The sequence below is a fragment of the Diceros bicornis genome, chromosome 23 (assembly GCF_020826845.1).
Source record: "Diceros bicornis minor isolate mBicDic1 chromosome 23, mDicBic1.mat.cur, whole genome shotgun sequence".
Lineage (NCBI taxonomy): Eukaryota > Metazoa > Chordata > Mammalia > Perissodactyla > Rhinocerotidae > Diceros > Diceros bicornis.
In genome coordinates, this window is record NC_080762.1 from 46520456 (window position 1) to 46530928 (window position 10473).

The window sequence follows — 10473 nt, forward strand, 5'->3', positions numbered from 1 at the left end:
CAAATTCTTTCAATGATAACTTACAATCAGACTGTGTTTATGGGACAACTGTAGGCCTGCTGCCCACTGTACCATGCGAAGAGCTTCACTAGTTTGTGTGAATAAAAGATCAGAATTCACTTATTCATTACAAATTGATTGAGCACCTTGCGTGTGCCGGGCAGTATGCAAAGTGCAAGGGATATAAAAAGTGTACTTGGGTAGCTCAGTGTAGCAGGAAGACAGACATACAGATAAAACATACATGTGATAATAGAGGCATGTTCAAGTTATAGAGTATCTCAAAGGAGGAGGATGACCCCCTCTCCTGTAAAGGATGGAGCGTTGGGTCCACTAAGTAAATGAATGGTAGTAACCTCTTACTGAGATGGGAAATACAAGGAAAAAGTGTCAAGAGGTCAAAGCAGAGAATACTTAGTTTGGGACACTTTGAGTGTGAAGGGCCTTTACATTATTCGGGAAGAAATGTCTAGTAAGCAATTAGACATCCAGGTTTGGAAATCGAAGGAACAGTGGTACAGAATAGAGATATGGGAGTCATGTGTGAGTGGATGATAATCCCCAGGGAGAAAATACAGTGTAAGAGTTGAAGAGGGCTTAGGACTGTACCTTAGGGAATTCTCATCGTTGAAAAATTAGTCTTAGAATAGTCTTACTGCTCCCTGTGAAGACAATTAAGTTAAATCCCTGGTCTGAATATAAAAGTGAACCAAAGCTATTTTTGAATAAGTCTTCTGTATGAAAATGATGAAATGATTTCTTACCTGTTTTGTAATATAGGATCCTAAGCATTCATAGTTTTAGCAGTCTTAGTTTTGTTCAGGAACAACGTGGAAAGCCAGTGAATGTAATAATTTGTTATTTTGCTGAGGCATGAATTTGAATCCCATCTACTTCAAGACTTGATTTGGGAAGGAGTAATTCAGCTAGTGAGTAAGCTTGGCAGCCTTTCTGTTGTCCTCTACTCCTCGTTTCTTCCTTAGTGTCTCCTGAAGGATCTGAAAGGATCACTTATTTTTGTCCATTATGCTTCACACATATTAATTGGGAAATTCTGAGTAGTATTGGTACATTAGAGGATTCACAAAGATCAATATTGAGCCACATATAGTGAAAATACCAAGGATCGATGAGACTTATTGTAAATTGAATTTGGCCTTTGCCTCTTAGGATTAGATTTACCTCATAGAAGCAAACATAAAGTGAGAATTTTCCATGAACAGCATTAAGAATTTCATTACGATTGGAGGGAAAGGACAAATATTTGAGTACCTTAAGAGTAATTTTTTTTCCTTCTTGGGGGAAAACATTCAGCAGAGATTTTAATAAGGACTGACTCTTTTTGGTAACAAGAGTGATACATGACAGCTATGCAGTCAAATATGAATCGGAACTTTTTGGACTCTAAATTAACGTTTAAACATTTCCCAAAAGGATTGTTCTGTGAGACGGTTAATAGTAATTATGCAAAAAGTACGGAAGTAAATTCAAGTGGTCATATTCATTGAGGAAAGTCTATGTTAAAAAATTAAGGAAACTTTTTTTTTCTGATATTAAGATATTCAAACATTATGAAAATATATAGAGTAAAAAGTAGAAGCCATCCTCTCCCCACTGTGCAGAAGTAGCCACATGGTCCAGGTTGGTGTTAATCCTCACAGACTTTTTTTTATGCATTTCTATACATGTATGTACAAATGTACATATGTAATTTTAGGGTTTTATTTTGTTTTACCCAAATGGGATAATACAATATCTATTATTTCCCAACTGTCTTTGATCACTTCATAGTGTAAGCAGATTCCTTTACTGCAGCATTCCTCAGATCTTGCAGAATGCTTTGTACATCATGAATCTCCAAAAGGAGGATACGATACTGCATTTCTCAACGTGACCACAGAACTCTTTTTTCCAGGAGCCTCTTACAGACGCACTGGTTTAGGAAATGCTGATTTATGGTTTTTGCATAATATCTGGAAAACAGGATGGAGATTTTGCTTTATGATCCAGTTAATGATGAGTTATTTTATAATATAAAAATGTTTCACATGTGGCTTTCTTTTTTAGATCTGATAGTCAAGTGTATTGGTGAAGAAGCCAAGTATGAAAGCATCAGACTTCTGTTTGATGGCTTGCAGCAACCAGTTCTCAACAAGCAGGTAAAATTCATTAAAGCAGGTTGACTGGTGTTCGCTAGATTTGGTGAATGACACCAAACCTATACATAGGTCATACATATACTATACACCAAGTCTATACATATTCTGTTGTGATCTTAATACAGTTACAATTTTGTATCCTGCTAAAGTTTTTTGTTACATATAAAATATTTAATATAAAGTGAATTATGAGGCATAATAATAAAATGTCTATGTGTGATGCTATTGAAGCTACTTTTGTGTTTGTTTCATATTGTCAGTTCTATTCCCTGCCTTCCTGTTTAGAGGTAACCACAGTCCTGAATTGTGTTTATCATTTTTATGTTTTTTTTGTATAATATCTTAAAACAAATTTTTTTTTTTTTTTTGGTGCTTTAGCTGACTTATGTTTTATTGGACATTGTGATACAAGAACTGTTTCCAGAGCTCAATAAGGTAACTGAAAAGCAGCAATTTTATTCTTTATGTTTTTAACGGTATGCTGACGCTTATTTTAATTAGGGACACAAAAATTAAGGAAACCCTTGTGACTGTGATCCTTTTAAAAATGAATAACCTTAACAAATGGCTCTTTATATTTTCTTTATTCAACGTGCTCAAACATAGAGTGGATTTTGAGGGGCAGGAACTGAGTAGCCTCTGCCTTGATTTCAGCCCTTCCCAATTATAAGCAGGCAGGGACGTTATACCCTGTAGTCTTTCCAGAGAAAGATATGGTTTAAGTCCTAGCACTAGAACGGGCCAGGCTCTTCAGGCTGTCATCTGGAGCACTGAGGGCTCTGTAAGTCAGGCTGGAGTAGTTTTGAAGCAGTTAAACTTATGTGAACCCAAGTGTACAAAATGAATTGGAATTGGAGGATGGTAATACTATTATATTGAGTCTTGAGGATTTTGAGTTTTGAGCAAAGATTTAAGTCATTTTTAACTCTTTATATTTTGGTCAGATGAAATAACTACTCTATAAGGTTGTGGTATAGCAATGAAATGTTAGTTTCATAGAGTAGAGAAAACCAGATTTGGACTATTTACCTATTAATTATAACCTTTCAAGTGATAGTAACATTAAAATGTATAATAAAACAAAGGGGCAGTTATGGACATTTTATGTTCAAGTTTCTTGGGAATCAGTACTAGGAAACCTTCAGCTCTCTATTGGAGACTTTATAACATCTGTATACCTTGCCATTTTTCTCATCTCTAAAATGTAAATATTATCTATGGCATATGCCAGCTAATTTCTTTTGGTTATATATTATATATCTTAGGTCAGAATTTTAATACACTGGAACTGTTAGGCAATTCACAAATGAACCTTATTTTATTGTCTTCTATTAAATAGATTAATTTATATATTTTTTTTGGTGAGGAAGATTGGCCCTGAGCTAACATCTGTTGCAAATCTTCCTCTTTTTGCTTGACGAAGATTGTCCCTGAGCTCACATCTGTGCCAGTCTTCCTCTGTTTTGTATGTGGGACACTGCCAGAGCATGGTGTGATGAGTGGTGCGTAGGTCTGCGCCCGGGATCCAAACCTGTGAACCCCAGGCCGCTGAAGTGGAGTGCGTAAACTTAACCACTACGCCACGGGGCTGGCGCCTAAATAGTTTTATTTTTACTTTAGGTACAAAAGGAAGTTACCTCTGTGACGTCTTGGATGTAAACATTTGGATTTGGGATAGAATAACCAGTTGAAATTTCTGCTGTGCTAGTGTAGTAGATAAGTACTTTTTTTTCTTTTACTTTTGTATATTCTTGTATATATCATGTAATTCAGTGTCTGAAATTATGATTTTTTTTGTTTTAATAAAGACTAACATACTTAATAATGACTAAAATTGATTGAGTTTCATAGCCTTTCATTTTATACCTGTTATCCAGATTTTATTAGAACATACATAACTTGTTATTGCTGTTTTTTATAGGGATAATTCATAATCCCCTTAGGTCAAACAGATAAGATCAATAACCTTTGTATTGTAATCACTTTGAAAGTAATTATGTTTGGTGTGGAAAAACAGGCGTAAGATCTGATTCGCTTTCTTATTTAGAGTTAGTACATGTTGTTAGATTTTTTTTCCCTGTTTAAAAATTGTCTACGTAGTTAACTGTCTATAAAGAAGACTTTTTTTTATGAGTTTTTAATAACAAACAAAGGCCTTCTCCTTACTCTTACTGGATGATTGATAGGTTATAGCCGTTTTGGGTGTGAAAACTGAGTACATACAGATGTTTGTGATTGTGTGATTGCAACGACATTTCACTGAATCTATGTAACTATATTCTAAAAGCTTATATAAACGATTTAGTCAAGTAGATTTTTGGTTTATGTTGTTTGTTGTCTCTCCAAAAGAAAAATATGGGATTAACTGTATTCCTTGAGGAAAGTTATTTAAATGATTATTTTTAAAGATTCAGTGTTTAGCATTCTACTTATAATTCCTTCCCATGCTATACGTTTCTCCTTGAAACAAATTTGTCTTTCAAAATTGAGCATTTTGTGTTTGGTTATTGGTTGTAGCATTCATTCAGAATATATTTATTGAGTTTCAACTATGCATTAGGCACTAACCTGGGTAATGTGGGAAGTCTAAAATATAATTTGGAAAACTAACCCATTTAATGATACCATTTCACTTATTTTTTCCAAGGTCTTTAAAAATGGTCATTAGGTGTAAATTTTTTAAAAGATTTTGTCAGTAGTTCCATTATGTTTTTAATAGCTTGAAAATTCTAGAATATCTATGAGTTTCTGTGAACCAATGCTTTAATACTAAGCCTTAAACATTTACTAATTTCTCAAGGACAGGTAGAAAATTAATCAGTCTAACTCTTCCCATTTAAATCCATAGCATTTTGAACACTATTATTTAAAATGTCATGGTGAACTTGGAAAATAAAATATTTTATAGCCCTTTTTATGCCATCCTCACCTATTCCTGTATGAATTGTGATATTCTGTTTATTCAGATGAGAAAAAAGTTGTTATGAGTGTATCAGTCTGCTTGGGATGCCATAACAAAATACCATAGACTGGGTGGTTTAAACAACAGAAATTTATTTCTCACAATTCTGGAGGCTGGGAAGTCCAAGATCAAGGTGCTGACAAGGTAGGTTTCATTCTGAGGCCTCTTCCTTTGGCTTGCAGACAGACAGCTTGCCTTCTCACTGTGTGCTCACATGACCTCTTTGCGTGAGTGTGTGGGAGGAGAGAGAGAAAAAACAATCTCTCTCTCTCTCTCTTCTTCTTCTTTTAAGGCCACCAGTCTTTTTTCATTAGGGGCCACTCTGATGACTTCATTTAACTTTAATTACCTCCTAAAGGCCCTTCTCCAAATACAGTCACATTGGGGTTTAAGGTGTCAACATGTGAAGGAGGACACAGTTCAATCCATAGCAGTGGGTAAGCTCTGTTTAAGGGAAATGTGATGTGTAAAAATCTACACGTACAAAATTAATCATTTACATTATAAAAGGGAAAGGAACTAGATGCAATCTCTATTGACCAGGCATTTTATATACATTATCACATTTCATCATCCATCACAGTAACTGTGAGATGGTATTATTCCTATTTTATAGGTGAGGATATGGAAGCCAGAGAGCGTCGTGAAGTTAGAATTCAAACTTAGATCTGTCTCTAGTCTTCGTGTTCTTGTCACTGTTTCCTCATGGAAGGAGCTTTTATTTCTAAAAGTAGTCACTCTCTGGATCCCTTTCAAAAGTATGTTCCCCTGGTGTATTTCAAATATTTCACTTTGTACACTCCTTTCTCTCCATCTTTATGTGTGTCCTCTAATGCGTAACCTTCACATTTTGAAATGTGTTTATAGAAAAAACTATCAATGTTTCTGGTTGTGGGCATAAAATGAAAGTAGATAGTTAGGAAGGCACTTTGAAATTTATCAAGGACATTATAAGATTGTGTTATAATCATTTAGTTAAAGGTATCAGAAGATTCTGAGAAATGGTTGATAGCAAGCACTTAAATTATCATTTATTGACTTACTAAAACATTATATTTTACAATAGAAATATAAACGGAAGTCTAATTTGCCAATGTTCTTTGTAACAGACTTTTGTGATATTCTGTTTATTTAGATGAGAAAAAAGTTGTTATGAATGTATCAGTCTGCTTGGGCTGCCATAACAAAATACCATAGACTGAGTGGTATGTTTTTTTTTTTTTTTTGTGAGGAAGACCAGCACTGAGCTAACATCCGATGCCAATCCTCTTTTTTGCTGAGGAAGATTGGCCCTGGGCAAACATCAATGCCCATCTTTCTCTACTTTATCTGGGATGCCGCACAGCATGGCTTAACAAGCGGTGCGTCAGTGCATGCCCCGGATCCGAACCGACGGACCCGGGGCCACTGCAGCAGAGCGCGTGCACTTAACCGCCTGCGCCACTGGGCAGGTCCCTAGACTGGGTGGTTTAAACAACAGCAATTTATTTCTCACATAACTTTGTAATGATATATACACAAGTTCTAGTTTCAGATATAGTCAGTATTAGAATAAAAATGACTGACTGAATGAATGAGCAAATGAATAGATCTTGCTAGTCCACTATATTTCAATTTCAAAGAATATGCTCTCTGTTATTATCCAGTAATCTCTTCAACTGTGCTAGAAACACAGAGGAGAAGTCTTTAACCTGAGGCCTATGGGCCCCTAGAAGATTGTTAAATCCAGTGAAAAATAGTTTTTTATTTCACGATTTTTTGTTAATTTGACATTTATGATTGTTTTCTATCAAATTATATTAAAGAATTAGTTCATTCCAGGTAATGGATGTGGCTGTATTCCAATAAAACCTTGTTTACAAAAAGCAGTGGCAGGCAGGATTTGGCTCTCAGGCTGTAGTTTGCTAATCCCTGATGCAGAAGAACAAAAGCGGGGAGGGAAAAGGGATACCATTCGATAAATGGTGATCACCTTCCCATTAGGGAGCAGGGAGAGGAGACCACAAATTTAATCTTTGGAGAAAGGCGGCTATCCTTCTTGGGGAAGACTTACTTGGCCTTTTGGTTGCAGAGGGGTTAGAATAACGAAGAGTCAAACTGTTCTGCATAATGAAAAGGATATTTTCTTTAGGTAGAGAAATGGTTTTCTTACTTGATTTATTTTCTCTGGAGGGATGATGCTGGAGAAAAGGGCTTTGTGGCTTTGGACTGAGTGAGGAGGGTGGCAGAGAGGTACAAGAGAAGGAATTATGCCTGATTTATTCAGTTTATTCGACAAGTGTGTATTGAACACTCACTATGTGCCAGGCAGTTTTAGATGGTAGGGATATATTTGTGCATTTATAAGCCTACATTCAAGCTCAGAGACATAGACAATAAAGAAAATAAATAAGGAAATAGTATAGTATGTTAGAAACTAATAAGTGCTCAGAAGAAAAATAAACTCGAGGGAAATAGAGTGGTATGAATGGAGGGTTGCAGTTTTAAATAATGTGGTCTGGGACGTTGAAGAAAAGACCCGCAGGAGGGGAGAAATCAGGCCGTGCATGTATTTGGGGGCCCACGTCCCAGTAGAGAAATAGCAAGTACAAAGGTTTGAGTGGGAATGTGCCCATCTCATGGGGAGAACAGCAAGGAGGTCAGTGTGGCTACAGCATGGGGAGTGAGGGAGATAATGTCAGAGCAGTCATGGGAAACCAGATCACAAAGAGCCCTGTCGGCCATGGTGATAACTGTCACTTTTACTTGGAGTATGATGGAAAGATTTTGAGCAGGTGATCAACATGCTCTTGCTTATAGTATCAAACTGGTATTACTATCACAATGGTTGCTATATTGAGAATGTTGAGAACGGACTAAAGTGGAGCAAAAGTAGAGACGAGCTCATTTAGGAAGCTGTTGAAGGAATTCAGGTGAAATGACAGTGATTTGAATCAGAGTAATACTTGTGGAGTTGTCAGGAAGTTGAAGACTTTTTCTTTTTAAGTTAGGCAAACAAGATTTACCAATGGACAGGTTGTAAGTCTGAGAAAAAGGGAGCAGCCAAGGATGACCTCAAGGTTCAGCCTGAGTGATAGAAAGGTTGAAGGGTCCATTAAATGAGATTTTGACCAGCACATGTTTTGAGGGAAAGATCAGGAATTCATTTTTGGACATGTAAAGTTTGTGATGCCTATTAACCATCCCAACTAGAGATGCTAAGTAGGCAGTTGTAGTTAATGAGTCTGGAGTTCAGGGGAGAGATCCAGGCTGGAGATAGAAATTTGTGAGTCACCAGCATCCAGATGCAAAGTAATGAAACTGGGGATGAGACCGTCAAGAGATTAAATGTAAATAGAAAAGAGAGGCAGTCCAAGGACTGTGCCCTGGGCTCTCCAGCGCTTAACAGGAAGGGAGCTGAGGAGGGACCCCAAAGGGGACTTCATGTGATGGGTTTGGCCAGTGCTTTTCAGGAGCATTGATATCACACATTGGGTTATAAGTTTTCTTTTTCATTGTAAGTCCCTCCAATTGATGCCCACTTAGTAAAGCTTTGTTTTTACACTACAACTTCATGCTAGCTGCTCTTGGGAGTGAAGGGAGTACTGTATCCATATTTTGGGACAATGGAAAGTGCAGAAAACTAGTACAGCATGGAGAGTGATAATGAGGTTACTTAAAGAAATTTCGGAAAAGCCTTGAGCAGCGTAGAGCAATATGCAGCAACTGGGACATGTAAGCAACTCCCAAGAACTCTTATAAATAGGGAGGGTGCTGCCTAGTTATTTTATTTGGAGACTTAATTTTTAAAAAGTGGCTCAAAAGTCTGAAAAAATGGGTGACATTGAAATTTCTTTGTAAGGAAATGTGTTTTAGGTAATTTTCTAAAGTTTTTAAGATCCATTTTAGTGGTACAAGAATGAAAACTGCATAATTTTGCCTGAGGGATTTTACCCCTGTTTACTTACTGTCTACAGTGTTCTTCCTATTTAACTCCTCTCCCTCCTCACCTCCACACACACACGTGCTCAGGGAAACTTGAAATTTTCTCCTAGTTTGGGCTGGTTTAAGCTTTTGATTGTGACAGAACTCAACTTTGCTTTAAAAAAAGAAGAGAGAAATAACGTATTTGTTCATGTAAACCAACTCTGGAAGGGCAGTAATGGAACTGTCCTCAGTGTGACGTACCCAGCACTTCAATAGTCTCAGGACTCTGTGGACACATGTCCACTTCTTGCCTCAGCTTCCACCTTGTTTGCTGTCACTCTTGCAGATGCCTGCACGTGGGGAGGACAGTTACAAGCCACAGTGGAATCACAGGAGGATACAGAGGGGCAAAAAAGGGAGCTTGTCTCTCTCCATCCACACACATGTAAAAGGTCTGGAACGATTCTTACTGTCTTGGCTTCCGTCACATGCCTGTCCCTGTGCCAGTAACTCAGACCAAGATGATCAGACGCTATAATTGTGAGGCCTAGGTCGTATGCTTCCAGGTAGGCTAGGCGATTGGTTCTGTAATTAGCTGTCCCACTAGAACTACCTGGAATAGGAGAGGTGCAGTGTCTCCCAAAGAGTGGGGGCTCTTTCCAGAAGTAGGAAGAGAGGCTGGATAGACAAATACAAGCATGCATTTCTGTTTTTAGATGTTAATTTTATCTGTCTCTTCCACTCAGCTGTGAAGAGTCTAAGTGCAGGGATGTGTCTTACTCATCCCTCTGTCACCCGTGCATAGCCCAGCAACAATTGGCACTAAGAAGGTGATTGATACAAAATGATTAGTTTGTGGGGGATGCTGAGGTGGAATGTCCATGGAGGGTGTTAAGAGGCAGGGATATGGCTGTGATCTAGGTCCCTCACCTTTTTATATGACTGTTGCCAGAGTGAAAAGTGTTGAAGAGACCAGGGCACATGCCTCTGTGCACGATCCTGAACCAGTGCTGCAGGCTGGGTGATCATGTCAGCTAACCTTAGGATACTGGTGATGCAGACTCAGACTCCCAGATTTCTGAATCAGGTAAGAACAGAGGTGTTTCCAGAGAAGGAGGAAGCAGAGAGGGATGTTGGAGAGGAAGGGAAGGGGATGTAGGAGGGGTGTAACCATTGAGAAGTTAGGATGGAGCACAAAGACTGAGGGTGTTTTTTTTTCAAATAACCACAAAAACAAGAAAAGTTATACTGAATGTGGCCAAAATATTGAATAATTAAAGGAAGTTAAGTGTATAGGAGATGCAGCTGTGTGGACACTGACAGATACCAGTAAGTTGGGGGTGGCAGTGAGCTGAGCTCCAGAGGACAGAGAACAGCCCTACGAAAGCACTGCAGCCTGCTGAATTGCACCACATGCTGAGAGTTACTCTGTTTTAATTTTCTATA

The 10473-nt window shown here is 37.8% G+C and overlaps 1 protein-coding gene across 6 annotated transcripts in view; it reads left to right on the top strand.

Moving 5' to 3' along the window:
- Positions 1-3997, top strand: part of SNX14 (sorting nexin 14) — a 66461-nt gene extending 62464 nt beyond the window's left edge. For all 6 annotated transcript variants that reach the window (XM_058566680.1, XM_058566679.1, XM_058566682.1 and 3 more), the window contains 3 exons: positions 2068-2159; positions 2538-2594; positions 3780-3997. In XM_058566680.1, coding sequence (XP_058422663.1) covers positions 2068-2159; positions 2538-2594; positions 3780-3818 — 188 coding nt within the window. In that variant the 3' untranslated portion in view covers positions 3819-3997. The remainder of the gene's footprint in view (positions 1-2067; positions 2160-2537; positions 2595-3779) is intronic.
- Positions 3998-10473: the final 6476 nt, after the last annotated feature.